Source organism: Pecten maximus, chromosome 4 (genome assembly GCF_902652985.1).
Source record: "Pecten maximus chromosome 4, xPecMax1.1, whole genome shotgun sequence".
Classification (NCBI taxonomy): Eukaryota; Metazoa; Mollusca; class Bivalvia; order Pectinida; family Pectinidae; genus Pecten; species Pecten maximus.
In genome coordinates this window covers 12,047,681-12,064,361 of record NC_047018.1, presented here as the reverse complement: position 1 = coordinate 12,064,361, position 16,681 = coordinate 12,047,681, and the positions used below count along the sequence as shown (strand labels likewise).

The window sequence follows — 16,681 nt, the reverse complement described above, 5'->3', positions numbered from 1 at the left end:
ACGTGCACGTGGTTGTACTTTTTACTAGGTTCAACGATGTAAATGTCTATGTTCAAAATTATTTGTCGAATACAAGTTACACATTTGTGATATTTGCATTAAGGGAAAGTGTTAGTTTATTGAACCATAATTATTTTCAAAGTTTATAACTATTACAGGAGTGTGAGAAATCACTCTTATAATTATCTTGTCCGACATGATTCTTAGTCGTTTATTTCACAGGTACCTTCTCATCTCTGGACCATTCTTCGTCATCCTGACATTCGTCTTTCTCGCGAGTTCTGATTGGTTAACGACCACACAAATTACAGCAACACATCCACGTGTCCAGGGCATTTCTTTCCATGCAGAACACCCTCTCCAGTTAAGAAAATTGAAAATTATGCAAGATGTTGACAAAACCAAAGATTACTCCAAATGTTCAGAACAAACGGATATCGTTTTTCTTAAAGTTCACAAAGCCGGAAGTTCAACAGTATCTAACATTCTACAAAGATTCGGTTCATCACGAAAGCTAAATTTTGTTCTTCCAAAGAAAACATCACATGAATATGGATACAATTACATAGGTGAACCCGGGGATTCCGTTTACGCTGAAAACATTCTACCCGTGCCGACAGGTGAACAATACAACATCATGTGTAATCACGTGACGTACAATAGCACAGCCTTCAGGCATATATTCCCAATGAATCGCTTTTTCTATTTGTCTGTTATACGTACACCTCTGGAACACTTTCTGTCGGTAATTCGGTATTACGGATATTCAAAAAATAGCTATATACAGAATATATTATCAATCCGAAATGGAAATCCCTTATCGGAATATTTAAAATCGCCTGAGGATTATGAACCAATTATTCCGTATTTTTCTTACACCAACAATAGACAAAGTGTGGATTTGGGCCTGCCGATAGACGCCATTGGTAATGTGTCAGCAATCCGTGCTTATGTTGACATCATTCGGAGAGATTTTGATTTCGTTATGCTTTTAGAATACTTTGACGAATCATTGATTTATCTTAAAAGAAAGCTGTGTTGGTCCTACAAGGATATCATCTACCATCCTAAGAATAGCCGATGGAATAATGAGAAACATACATTATCCGTACAGGATCTAGATCGATTACGATGGTGGAACAGTGCCGATTATATACTATATGAAGAATTACACGGGGACTTCTGGGAAAAAATAAGAAATGCCGGAGCAGACTTTTTTGACGAAGTTCTACATTTCAAGCGTATTACTGAAATGGTTAGGCTATATTGCGCGAACGTTGACGTCACCGATGACCTAGAGGTCAAGGCATCAAGGTGGGAGGCGAACTTCACTATCACAGCTGTAGACTGCCTTATGCTGGGACTTGATGAGCTTCAGTTTCTCGATAAGATATATTTTGAAAACTATGGAATTGTTCAAACCAAACCTATATAGGACCTGTGAAACTCTAGAGCAGTGTTCTCAACCTAGCGTATGATTATTTAATATTCAGTTGCTCTGGGATAGTCGCGTGATTTGAGGAATCATAATTCGTTTATTGACCATTTTCTGACTAATTCAAAGGATACAAATGAAATATGGCAAGTTCACAACATCATCAAATGAAGATTGGTTTTAGTGATGCATGCCCGTCACATATTCTGTGATAAAGGGGTAATGAATTGTCTGTTTGACGCTGACCTGTTGTTCTACATATTTTCAATCATATCCGTCCTTGCAATTATGTAATATATATATATATATATCATATCATATCACATGTATTATATTACATTGTATCATATATGATATAGGATGTTTCGTCCTGTAAAGTTGTAACTGTAATTGACGTACTCAGAATAACTAAATGATTTATAAATAGCTACACGAGTGATTAATCTTTGTAATGTGTGGTAACATAGTATATATCGGTGTGTTTTTCGTAAACACCGACATTAGTTTCAGGAGCTGTATACCTCACTAAGGCGAGAATGACGTTTTAGAGGTATCGTAATTACCCTGTATCCATATAGCAAAGCGATATGTGTCACTATAAAGATACACGACAAAAGAAAGAGCTCTCTAACATTCATTTCATTTAGTATTAAATGAAATTAAAGAGTTATTAAATGAATTATCATATTGAGTTGAAAAGGTCAAACAATGTAGTCTTCATGATGCCAAAGTTAGCTCACATTTTAAACATCCCTATTGGTTAATTGATCATGTGCACAGCAGTCCCTGATCGAAAGGACACGTCATGTATCAATTAGATTTGTTTTCACTACCCTCAATCACACGAGGAAAATCGTTGCTTCAATTCCCTGCCTTAGACGGTTAATAATGCGGAGTCATTTATTAGTAAGCGTGGATTATATGTCTTGTACAATCACTTATTTTTATGCCTCCAAAGTTATCCCATATTCAAAAAAGATTCTCACAAAATGATATTAGTGCACCTTCCCTTTTTACGTTCAAACATTTCTGTTGACTGATAAAGTCCTCTCCACATTTTTTTTTTCATTCAGACGGAACTTTGGTGAAGACGACGCAGGTATACTGGAAATCGAAGCGTCGCTCACCATGATTTTTCTGTCAGCTGGACAGGCAGCTGATTAAACAGTGATATTGGAAATTGTAATAAGAGTATGTGAGGGGAATGTTCATATTAAACGTGCTGTTTGGTTGTTTGATGGACATACGAAACTAATATCGAATGTAGCAGCTGCATACACCATCCCCGAGACCAGGAACGGATGCGAAATTAATGTTCAATCTTGAGTTTCATAAGGCGAATATTGATTGTCCATTTTAGATTCGTGAAACTGCACATTTGAAGTTGTATTGTATTCAAATGACATCACCGTTTGTCGTGCCAGATTATGGACTGGTTGTGGTCACCGTTTGCTGTGCCAGATTCTGGACTAGTTGTGGTCACTGTTTGCTGTTTCAGATTTTAGACTATTTGTGGTCACTGTTTGCTGTGCCAGATTTTAGACTAGTTGTGATCACCGTTTGCTGTTTCAGATTTTAGACTATCCGTGGTCACCGTTTGCTGTGCCAGATTTTAGACTTGTTGTGGTCACCGTTTGCTGTACCAGAACTTAGACATGTTGTGTCACTGTTTGCTGTGCCAGATTTTAGACATGTTGTGTCACTGTTTTCTGTGCCAGGTTTTAGACTTGTTGTGGTCACCGTTTGCTGTGCCAGATTTTAGACATGTTGTGTCACTGTTTGCTGTGCCAGATTTTAGACATGTTGTGTCACTGTTTGCTGTGCCAGGTTTTAGACATGTTGTGTCACTGTTTGCTGTGCCAGATTTTAGACATGTGTCACTGTTTGCTGTGCCAAGTTTTAGACATGTTGTGTCACCGTTTGCTGTGCCAGATTTTAAACTGGTTGTGGTCACCGTTTTCTGTGCCAGATTTTAGACATGTTGTGTCACCGTTTGCTGTGCCAGATTTTAAACTGGTTGTTGTGTATTTTTCTTTTGTAGCTCCAACGGCTCACTGTAGGTTATGTCTAATAATACCAAAATAAAACATGCAGGAACGAGATAACTCAACAGTGTTTTTAGCCCAGTCAATGAAGGGTTTTACCTTGACATAACTGTAACATATTTCTTTTTCGTCCTAATTGGGGTCAAGACATTAATTAATATATTGTCTTGTTACATATGTAACATGTTCTTAAATAGTGTTAATTATTTGCTTTCATGCAATATGATTTATTAACCAAGTTGGGTTATTGGGCTTAAAAAATCCCTATTGAATGAATGATTTCCCAATTATGCAAATTGCATGTTATTATGAAAGGCTAAATTTGAAAAAAAACTCACGAAACCATTTTCTGTGAATGTTCTCCTAAGTAGAAATTACATATTGCTTAAGATAATTAGAAAGTATGAAGGAAATCAGGTTGTCCAATACCATTTTTGTGTGCATAGGACAGTTTTGTTATGTGATTAATAAATATTTCTACATTGATAACCAAAATTATATGGTCCTGCTAATTTGGCCAAAATACAGAGAGGTGACAAAATTTTAAATAAAATTATGAAGTTATATGCAGCTTGAACTAAGATTGATTTCATAAAAACATCTACATGTATTATATTATGACTCTTCTGGCAAAGTAAACAGGCAATCGGACAAATCTCGCTCTATAAACAACAGTTTTTGTTGTTCGTGGACTTTTACTGTTCAATACTGATATTTTCACTGCTTGACCTACCATAAAAGTATTTTAGATTAACGAAGCACATGCACAAATGGTTATAAAACAAAAGCATTGGCTTGCCCCTTTAATTCAATATCGACAAAAATAACACTAACAATTTCAAAATTTGATGTTCAATGATTTTAATGTGCATGTACTTTCGGTAATATATGAAAATTGAATCCCATATTTTTAGAAGTTTAATATAAACTTATTTTCCTTTTTTCATTAGTTAATGATAAATTCTGTATTAAAACAAAAGCCATTATTGCCAAGTTGAAATGATTTCAAGCCATATTGATAGTTCTTTTTTTTTTTAAATCTCATACCCAAGCTGCGAAAAAAAGTAAATATATGCAATATCTTAGTTGGTCTTTCTAAACTGTATTTTTTATATACATTAGTACATAGGAGGTGAATTTTACATTGCAAAGAAGAACAAAATTCTGTTGCCAATACTGTATTCATGTAAAACTTGCATATTCCGATGACGTCATATTGTTAACATGTTCCGCGTTATGTCTTCACTGCTTGACACGAAGACTGCATTTGTGCTTTCAGTGTTTTATAAATACTAAAGGAACATCAAACAAATCTATGAATATAGTGTTTAAAATGGCAAATTACGTATATGACTTCTACTTTCACTTTGTTACTGTAATCCTGATTGGTCGGGATCAGCTGTCATGGCAACGACGATGACCATTGTTAAGCTACAATATTGCACAGATAAATATATGTGTACTGGACGCAGGTTGCTAGACCTCTAAATCAAGATATCTGCCTCTCGGCTCTCCTAGCTGTTCCTATGTATATGATTAAAACATTGGGACTCTGGATCAGTGATGCGTCTTTCCGCTTCATAGAATCACGAACTTTGATGCTTAAACTTAATTAATACAATCCAAAGGTTAATACGTGAACCATCCAAACGTTAATACCATAAAACACTTAATACCATCCAAAAGTTGATACTTTCCAAGACTTAACACCATCCCAAACTTAATACCATCCCAAAAGTTAATACCAGCTCAAACTTATTACAATCCAAACTTAACAACCTCCTAAACTTAACAACCTCCTAAACTTAACAACCTCCTTAACTTAACAACCTCCTAAACTGAACAACATATTTAACCTAATACCATCCAAAACTTAATACCACCTAATGCAACAGTTACTATTTGATTACGTAGAGTCAGGTGACGCCAATTTTTATTCTTAATTTTCTTTACTATGGTAACCGCCTTAATCTAGAACTGTCGCCAGGATGACTGACTAATATACGAGTCAATGGTGATTTGGAACTGTTAATTAGAGGCTAACTAAGATAGCCCGTGCATGCGGATATTTTTCTGAAATTAAGAATGTCTGAAATATGTGTTGTTCACAATAAAGAGAATTCAGTCATACTCACATCTACACATGGTCCTCTATATTTGTGTGAAGTTTCATTGAAATCGGCCCATCGGTTAAGGAGGCGTTGTCCGGACAAACTTAAAGTTATGGTTCTTATCGGGAAACCTGTTTATAGTGACCAGTTGCCATAGCAACCATACTTTTGAGAAAAAGAAAGTGGCATGCACATCTACACATGGTCCTTTATATTTGTGTGAAGTTTCATTGAAATCGGCCCTTCGGTTTAGGAGGAGTTGTCCAGACAAACTTAAAGTTATGGTTCTTATCGGAAAACCTGTATATAGTGAACAGTTGCCATAGCAACCATAATTTTGAGAAAAAGAAAGTGGCATGTACATATACACATGATCATTAATATTTGTGTGAAGTTTCATTGGAATCGGCCCATCGGTTTAGGAGGAGTTGTCCGAACAAAATGTGTCTACAGACATACGGACGGACAGACAACCTGATTCCAGTATACCCCCCTAACTTCGTTGCGGGTGTTGTGATGGTTTCTATTAAAATTTACCCAAGTTTGATACTATATACACTGCAACTTCCGAAATCCGAACCTTCTAAAAACCGAATTTTCTGCAAATCGAACCTTCTGAATACCGAACCTTCTAAAAGCCGAACCTTCTAAAAACCGGACACTTCTGAATACCGAACCTTCTAAAAACCGAACACTTCTGAATACCGAACCTTCTAAAAACCGAACACTTCTGAAAACCGAAGGAATTGGCACTGTTCGGATTTGGTCCTTCTTATTATAGTATTAAAAAGCGTAACTATTGATACATTGCAATCCAGGTATTCATATCATCTAATAGACGACTTCCATGATCCATGATCATGTCAGGATATCGAGCCGACCATCACTCTGCCATTGAAACGTTCTTTTTAGAACGCTGATGTGGCGCAGCGGTATAAGCTGCGGGTATTTCTGGCCAGAGTCATAAAGTTGTCTTCCTTCGTCAGTTGTGGTATATATATATATATGTTGGGCAAAGAAGTAATTCCAACAGCGTGGATAATTGAAATTGTCAAATTTCCCAGGCAATCCGCCCCTTTATCAAGATACGAATAATCATCCGTATCTCACTGTAGGGGAAACTACTAGTCCCCCTACCCTCACAATGGAGAACCTAAGATTTCTAAGAATTAGGTCTGCTGAATCGCACTGTATGCATCGTTGGATACCACCAGCATAGTGTAAACGACCGTGGGTACCCGACGATGGCTACATGTTGATCGTAGGAGATCACTAAGAGTGGGACCCTGCATAATTTCTTCGGTGTTTTCTATTAAGGAATAGAATGGACCCAACCACACTTGATCTGCTGTCTACAGATCACTTCTTACACCTACGGGATGAGTCTCTCACGGCGTTACGAAATCCACAACAGAAATTGTGTCACAATGTTCTTCAGATTAAACTGTGAATACTGTCGCATATTTCTGTACCTAAAACCCAGATGTAGCCCTCAAAAGCAGCTACAAATGATGCTTTAATCTCTCTATAGACTTGTTTCGTATGTTTCGTACTCATTAAACCGGCTTAATCTTTTCACCCTCATCACACTAAGAACATCCAGGGACTTTCCCGTGCCGATGTTTCCACATACCTGTTATAATACTTCCGAATTTTCTGATTTTGTTAAAGCTGATATCTACTGGCTGCCAACACAAGGGAATACTTCCTATTCTTCTGACGTCTCTCATCATTTCACAATAGTTGTGAATGCTTTTTGCATTAGCTGTATACATTGTACCTGTTCTCTCGACACATCAAATAGTTCCATCTTTGCGTGTAGGCTTTCACCACTTCTGCTCTTAAATCTAGCTTTCTCGGAACTAGATTTAATGTTCACAGATATACCCAGGACCTAGTGTATCCACGTGTTTTCTTTACGTTTAAAAAAACCGTTTAAACGAGGAAATTTTTTCTTTTTCATTGATATTACACTCCATTTGTACGTGAGCCATGTGAATCTATATGTTTACATACGACACTTTAAGTTCCGGAAATCTTCCGAGAACCATTTTATTTTACTCTCCTTTACAATGATAATTTCAATCCATAAAACAGAAGCCTAGGACGAATAATAGTTCGGCCCATCACACCAGCTTAACTGAGATATGTTGTGTGATGGCGTGTGATTAGCACGTGATTTAGGCCTTATGATCTGATTTGTTTGTTATGAGATTGGCTAGCTCCCTAAACCCCATCATATTGTACCTTATAAAATGATAATCGATTAAACCAGTGATTCTATAACAACGACATTGATTGGTGTATTACTCTGCATGATTACATGTTTACACCACAGCGTTTAAACATAGTCACATTGTGAGAAACAAACACAATCGGCATTCAATCTCAACACGTATATCGATCTTCGCGTGAAGTTGATTACCTAGGCTTTTTATAATAAAAATTAGGGAAAGCACAGAAATGGTGACCATTCCTGCGGCAGCTCCCGGCAATGACCATCGGTCCTTGTTGATTGATATAAATAGCCTTGATGTTCTTTGTACATGATTATTGCGGCGCTTGTATGTTGTAAAGCTTTGATTAAAACAGAAGTGATATTTCACAAAACCTGTCAAACCTGAGAGACTAATAGCTTTGTATTCTCTGTTTTGGGTAGCCAGTCTGGCCGGGATGCGTTAACTACACAACTTCGGAACCATACATTAACTCGATCTTCACTTACAACGTAACTAGCTGGGATAGAGGATAACGGTTAACAGCCATAAAACAAATTAATAGAAACAACAGCCTCAACAAACCAGCTTAAACACAACAGCCTTAACAAACCTGCTTAAACACAGCGGCCTTAACAAACCTGCTTAAACACAGCGGCCTTAATAAACCTCCTTAGAAACAGTGTCCTTAACAAACCTGCACACACAACGACCTTAACAAACCTGCACACACAACGACCTTAGCAAACCTGCACACACAAATACCTTAGCAAACCTGCACACACAAAGACCTTATCAAACCTGTACACACAACGACCTTAGCAAACCTGTACACACAACGACCTTAGCAAACCTGCACACACAAAGACCTTAGCAAACCTGCACACACAACGACGCTAGGATAAATGAGTTTCAATAAAACTCTTAACAGGTACCAGATCAGCAGACTTGATTACAAACAACAACCTCGACAAAATTTCTTGCAATCAGTAGCCTTATTTGGCCTGAAGAACAACATTGGACGGAAACCTTACATTTTACTTCTTGTAAGGGAATTACTATGATTCGTAAGTAAAGTTTTTACTATCCATGGTACAATGTACATGTATCTTATAATATGTTTTTGTTTCAGCAGGGACAACTTACATCTAAGCGGTATGATAAACGTGATGATGTCAATTATCCCAATAATGAATGTTCCATTGCTAAGTAGTAACATCCATGTTTCCCATACACAATTAATTGAGAGACGTCGACTGCTAACGAAAAATAACATCAGAAGGTTTCGAGGCGGAGGGGGGAATTATATTGCCGACATCATGATAACATTTGGAAATATTCTATCTACTTATGTCATATGAAGTCAGACGAGGATGCTTGCTGAACTGTTTAGTGGTTCCGTTGTCAACAACCCGCTCCCCCTATCCCCTACACCCTGGCCCCTCCAAAATGTACCAACTTGATTCGTGTTTTTGTACGACTACCTCTCGTGATGTATGTCTCAATTACTCTTAAATCATATTGAAGTGAAAACTTTGTTAAATGAACACCGTACTCAAAACGTTATACACCTTTTCTCCGGCCACATAATGTACGCTGAAGTATTGTGCGACATAAGGCTAATAAAAAATACTCAAAGCAGAAAACCCTGTGATAAAACACACGTTCCTTAGCTGTAGCGGTGAACGTCTCAACATCCACATTTAAATGTTTCTTAATTTCCCTCGGTAGTATCGAGTAAACATATACACATGCACTGCAAATTCAACGGGTTTCATCTGCTGTGATAGCTACTGCTATGATTCCAGGTTTGTGTATGGTTGGGAGCACGGTACCGCTCCCTTCGAGTAATACACTTGATAGGTCGTTATCGTACCTGTCCGACAGAACTTTACTATATTATGATGCTGTCTCTCGATGCGGTTTGGTTCATCTCAAAAATATTTGCTATACACTTACGTAGCATCTATCTCTGTTATTTTTATTATATATATTTAATGAAAGCAAACAAGCTTTCTCCGAGATTACTAGGAAAATTGAGGTTTGTCTTCAGATTTGATATAACATGACATATTGTCGCCTTCTCCATCATATGTATCGCTGCTTATCAGATTTTGATAAACACTGGGCACGTAGCGGATGTTCTGTCCTCATCATTAAACTATTTGGCCTTTATTATACCAGGGGTGAATGGCGGGTAACTGAAGTTAATCGTTATGGTATCGACATTAGTATACAATACAACCCAAATGTTTCCCATCCTTTATGGTCAAACTTATCCTAATATGGAAAAGTGTACATGTTGATGTCGATATACTCCTAAATTGGCATGTGTCATCATTGAGTATGAACAAATTTCGTACACAATGGTATTTATTTGTTGTTGTTCACAATGATATTTATTTGTTGTTGTTCACAATTATATTTATTTGTTGTTGTACACAATGATATTTATCTGTTGTTGTTCACAATGATATTTATTTGTTCACCATGATATCTATTTGCTGTTATTCACAATGATATTTATTTGTTGTTATTCATATTGATATTTATATGTTGTTGATACATAATGTTATTTATGTGTTGTTGATGCAGCTGTGTATTTTTCACAATTATGTATTGTTCAATCTATCAATGTTGAATGTGTAATAAATCAGATAAGTTTATTTGATGAAGTAGAAAGTACAAAGTGTCTTCGTATGTATAAATATAATTACACTAATCAATATGAATATTTTACCTTCATAAAGATTATTTAGATTAACTAAGACATGCGTCCGAAATGTCTTCTTGTTGTAGAAACAATATTTCTATTGTCTATTTTTTATCTATTGACCTCTCTTTCGGAAGCAATCTTCAATATATACGTATAGCAGACACATCTTTTTAAATTGCCCCTCGGAAGATGTCGCCTAATTCTCCATGATTGTGTATTTGCTTTGTATGTTGATTAACATCAATGTAAAACAAAACTCATCTTGTTAACAACCTTTTTATATACAACATACTTATTTCTACCACAATACCCCGTGTTATTCAACTCTCAGACCATCAGTTAATTATTACAGCTGTTGATTAACAATCTGTTTATACCACACGTGGTATAAACTCTGTACGCATTTCGATTGGCTAACACGGTGAACTTTGACCCAAGCTGCAATTGTTATTGACGTCATCAATAATCTAATGACGTCACATCACCGGGTCCCGGACGTCACCGGTACACTTTATTTGCATACGCGAAATTATACTTGGCCACGTTTCCCTTTGATTCAATTATTGTGGTAGAAACAGGTCACACGACTCGAAATTGTTGGATATGGAATTTATTTCACACGAGTAAGTTATTTTTTAAAAGTTGCAAAAAACACTCGCTAAAGCTCGTGTCTTTTGTAACTTTTAAAAAATAACTTACTCGTGTGAAATAAATTCCATATCCAACAACCACTCGTTGTGTAACCTCTATGTATACACATAATTCTGTTTAAAATGTTAATGAATCAAAATAACCAACACTTAGCATTAACCTTGTTACATACTTGCTTACAAACAACAGCCTCAGTGAACTTGCTTACAAACAACAGCCTCAATGAACTTCCTTACAAACAACAGCCTCAATGAACTTGCTTACAAACAACAGCCTCAATGAACTTCCTTACAAACAACAGCCTCAATGAACTTGCTTACAAACAACAGCCTCAATGAATTTGCTCACAAACAACAGCCTCAATAAACTTGCTTACAAACAACAGCCTCAATGAACTTGCTTACAAACAACAGCGTCAATGAACTTGATTACAAACAACAGCCTCAATGAACTTCCTTACAAACAACAGCCTCAATGAACTTGCTTACAAACAACAGCCTCAATGAACTTCCTTACAAACAACAGCCTCAATGAACTTGCTTACAAACAACAGCCTCAATGAATTTGCTCACAAACAACAGCCTCAATAAACTTGCTTACAAACAACAGCCTCAATGAACTTGCTTACAAACAACAGCGTCAATGAACTTGATTACAAACAACAGCCTCAATGAACTTGCTTACAAACAACAGCCTCAATGAACTTGCTTACAAACAACAGCCTCAATGAACTTGCTTACAAACAACAGCCTCAATGAATTTGCTCACAAACAACAGCCTCAATGAACTTGCTTACAAACAACAGCCTCAGTGAACTTGCTTACAAACAACAGCCTCAATAAACTTGCTTACGAACAACAGCCTCAATAAACTTGCTTACAAACAACAGCCTCAATGAACTTGCTTACAAACAACAGCCTCAATAAAATATTCTGTCATACGTGTGAAATATATGTTATATTTAACGGGAAACCATTCAATTTTCTTTTTATTGCATTTCATAAACTTAAAACCAAAATTAAAAACATCCAAAAATTAATCGTCAAAAGTGCGGGAATCAGTAATGACGTCATCCCTTTGTGACGTTACTCAACGTCAACTTGACGGCGCCATTTTGAAAGGACTGATCAACGTTTTCTGCTGTTATCGGAGAATCTGTGCGTGAATAGCTAACGTCAAGTGAGTATTTAGTCAAAAACTAGTCAGAATATTTCAGAAATACAGCAAAATAACCAATTTATCTATCTCCGCTTCGATTGAAAAAATTGGCAAGTTTCAACGAGGTGAATAAAAAGGTCCGCTCTGATTGGTCAAAAACGGAAAACTTATATTTTCACTGCAAAACTTACATTTTCACTGCAAAATCTTATATTTTCACTGCTGATCGCTGCAGTGAAAATATAAGTTTTATTAGTTTGATAAATCTCTATATTTCACTGGCAAAAATGCAATAAATGTCCATATTTCAGAGGCAAAAATGCAATAAACTTGCTTACAAACACCACTCTCAATAAACTTGCTCACAAACAACAGTAGCAATAAACTTGCTTACAAACAACAGTCGCAGAAAATATGCAATAAATTTGCATTTTACTATTTGTAATTAAGATATGATTAATCCATGCTGCAGTATTTTATAATGTCATGCCATGGAATTGTGTGGGTTTTTTGATCGATTAAATATGAATGATATTACCAAGTGTCCTACCTTGTATCCTGTAGAGAAGGAGGTACCATATATATGGTAGAAACGACAGCGATCACGTTACCGTTCTCTTTATTGTACTACGAAGCTGTGATAATCGACAGCTTATAGTTGTCTGAAGAGGATTAATAAATTGCTGCTTCGAATACTAGAAAATCGATAGTGACCCTGAAACGTGTCTGGCGACGATGGATCATGCTGCAAACAAATATAGGGTCTCGACCTCAGAGTCTGGACAGGGTGGTGACCAAACCATCGGAGTAGAAAGGCAATGAGGCCTTATTGATAGGGCTCGGAGTTCGCCATCCTGTCGGCTGGGGAGCTTGGCTAGTACAAAATGTACATTGTAGGATAGTGAGATGCAGAGTTCAACATCTAGTGGTCTGGAGAGCTTGGCTAATAAGGCAGAGAGTATCAAAGTTAGACATCAAGCGGACTCGGGAGCTTGGCTGATAGAGTCGAGATGTTCATGGTTGGACATCCTGTGGATTGGAGGGCTTGGCTAATAAGGTAGAAAGGTTCATTGTTTGACTTCCTGTGGTCTGGAGAGCTTGGCTAATAAGGTAGAGAGGTTCATGGTTCGACTTCCTTTGGACTGGCGAGCTTGGCTAATAAGGTAGAAAGGTGGACTAGTGAGTTTGGCTAAAAAGGTAGAGTGACTCATTGTTCGAAATCATGTGGACTGGGGAGCTTGGCGAACAGGGTGGAGACATGTTTCGACATCCTGTCGACTTGAGAGCTTGACTAATAGACATAGTTTGACATTCTGTGGTAGGGAGAGCTTAGCTATACATTAAGGGTAGAGAGGCTCCTTGGTTCGACGTCCTGTCGACAGGGGATTTTGGCAAATAGGGAAGAGAGGTTCCTGGTCCGACATCCTAAGGTCTAGGGAGCTAGGGTTTGAGTTATATGGTATAAAGTTATTGGCTCGACATCCTAAGGTCTAGGGAGCTAGAGTTATATGGTATAAAGTTAATGGCGCGACATCCTAAGGTCTAGGGAGCTAGGGTTAGATTTATATGGTATAAAGTTAATGGCTCGACATCCTAAGGTCTAGGGAGCTAGAGTTATATGGTATAAAGTTAATGGCTCGACATCCTAAGGTCTAGGGAGTTAGAGTTAGAGTTATATGGTATAAAGTTAATGGCTCGACATCCTAAGGTCTAGGGAGCTAGAGTTAGAGTTATATGGTATAAAGTTAATGGCTCGACATCCTAAGGTCTGGGGAGTTAGAGTTATATGGTATAAAGTTAATGGCTCGACATCCTAAGGTCTGGGTAGCTAGAGTTAGAGTTATATGGTATAAAGTTAATGGCTCGACATCCTAAGGTCTGGGGAGCTAGAGTTATATGGTATAAAGTTAATGGCTCGACATCCTAAGGTCTGGGGAGCTAGAGTTATATGGTATAAAGTTAATGGCTCGACATCCTAAGGTCTGGGGAGCTAGAGTTATATGGTATAAAGTTAATGGCTCGACATCCTGCGGACTTTGAAGCTAGGCCGGTAGGGTCAAGACGCCCATGGTTCGACAACCTATGGCTATGGATACGTCGGTTGTATAGGGCCCATTTTGTTGACCTGAATTTGCAATCAGTTGATTTGGCGGAATTGGTTGATCAAGGGATTTATCTAGGGTTTGAAAGGGGGGATTTATAGTGATTTCATGTTGGAGGGGATTCGGTGATGGCGGCTCGTCACTAGAAGGGGCTTGGGTGATAACCTTACGTAGTGGCATTAGAGTTTTAGGTATCACATTAAATCCCTTTTGTCATGTCGTCAATTTAATGGCATCTCAAATTGAATAAATACCGTGACAAATAATATCAACACAGAAAATGTCCTACATTGACGGTGCCTACTGGAATGTGGCCATATCAAGGGTCGCGTTATAGTGTCAGCTCACTGAAATGTCATCTCGCATGGTTCATTACTGTAAACGATCTTATTTTGGCGAGCTCAAATTTTACCGCAAAACCAAATTAAAACAGATTAGCGGAATGATAAACCAGCGCACCGACAATAGTGCGAGTAGAAAAGGAGAGTACAGATAAGTGTCTATACAATGGTGACAACAGGTACAATCCTTACGTCCTACTAACAGCGGAAGGATACGAGTCTTCTGATTTGTCGACAGCATTAACTATATATACCAAGGTCAAATCCACGTGATGATCATGACGATAGCATTAGTAATCTTGGTGTGGTTCCGGAAAGCTTACAAAGCCTGCTTTATATAGCCATCTACACTATACGTATTTGTGATATGTTTGAATTTGTCCATCCGAAATTCTATTTTTAGTTATAAATAAATAATATTTGAAGTCGATGATTTGTTGAGATGATAAAAAGACCATATAAACACGGGTGACATATTTTATGTTATCTTATTGAATGTCAGATCGACAAATGAAGGAATGTGCTTACATGTAGTTTTGTCATATCACACGTACTTCCAAAGTTATAAACAAGTCGACAGCACGTTATTTTTCTCCACAGATTACAGATATCGGCCTATCCGATCCTATCTGCCAAGAGCACGCGTGCTACACTGCCGGCCTGCTAGTTTCTTTGGGTACGGTTTCATTCGTTTACACACTACAAATTTGTGATTGGGAAAATGAAAAATCGCTTCTCACGCTGATGAAAGATTAAAAAGCCATGGGCAGCTTGTTTTGTTTTTCTCTGTACTTGCTGGAGTCGTAGCGGAACGAAATTCGAGAGAACCGGGATAAGATTGGCCTGGTATATCATTGGAGCATCGCTATATCATCTTGTCATACAAAACGACAACAGAGATTGGCCGGGCTTGTGTTACTGACCATGGCGTCCGACCCGGCCACCCGCGGGTGTGCAAACAATCACACTGGAGATCGTGAGGAGCGATATCCCGACGTGGAGGCAGCATGTTCCGCCAGGATAGTGTATACAGTCGCTATCAGAAAAGAGATACGGATAGAATTTGTATCTTATGAGTTTTTTCCGAAACAAATTACAATCATCAAGGAACCAGTCGACTCGAAAACGGCCGCCATATTTTTGTTGATCTTAAGTACAGGTGTACGGAGATAGCGAAATTACGTACTCCGATCGTTAAATCGCGAATTTCGTTTCTTAATTTCAGATTGTGCGATGTTTCCTTGAAGTGGTGTGTCAATTAAGGACCATACTACCAGTAGATAGTCTTTTTCAGTTTTCTTCTGTGCCAGAATACATAACATAAGATACCGGACCGAAAGATACTAAGCCATACCTATAGAACCATCAGAAAAACATCAGATATAGAATTAATTGAAAAGTAAATACTTGTAAAGATTGTATGGACCTGACTAACAACAGTTGGAAAACATGTCCAAATCTGACTTTTTTTTCTTTTATTCTTTTTTTCTTTTTTCAAAAACTCCCGTTACAATATGTCATCGTACGAAAATACCTAACAATGTCGGACACTAGACTAGAAATAATCGCATGTTTGGAATGTGGCCGTAACTTACCCACAGACGTATTGCTGAGCATAACCAAAATCAAGTGGTTGTTATCGGCCGTTACCTAATACAGACCGGCCGTTAACTAATACAGACCAGCCGTTAACTAATAGAGACCGGCCGTTAACTAATAGAGACCGGCCGTAAACTAATAGAGACCGGCCGTTAACTAACAGACCCGGCCGTTAACTAATAGATACCGGTCTTTAACTAGTAGAGACAGGCCGTTAACTAATACAGACCGGCCGTTAACTTATAGAGACCGGCCGTTAACTAATAGAGACCGGCCGTTACCTAACAGAGGCCGGCCGTTAACTAAT

At 37.8% G+C, this 16,681-nt stretch overlaps 1 protein-coding gene across 1 annotated transcript; it reads left to right on the top strand.

Moving 5' to 3' along the window:
- Positions 1-227: 227 nt before the first annotated feature.
- LOC117325249 (galactosylceramide sulfotransferase-like) lies at positions 228-5,590 on the top strand. The gene has a single exon (XM_033881354.1). The coding sequence runs from the start codon at positions 383-385 to the stop codon at positions 1,433-1,435; it is 1,053 nt and encodes a 350-aa protein (XP_033737245.1). The 5' UTR covers positions 228-382; the 3' UTR covers positions 1,436-5,590.
- Positions 5,591-16,681: the final 11,091 nt, after the last annotated feature.

Bases quoted from the DNA above. Each gene is read 5' to 3' on its own strand.
- LOC117325249 (XM_033881354.1), top strand. From the start codon at position 383: ATGCAAGATGTTGACAAAACCAAAGATTACTCCAAATGTTCAGAACAA.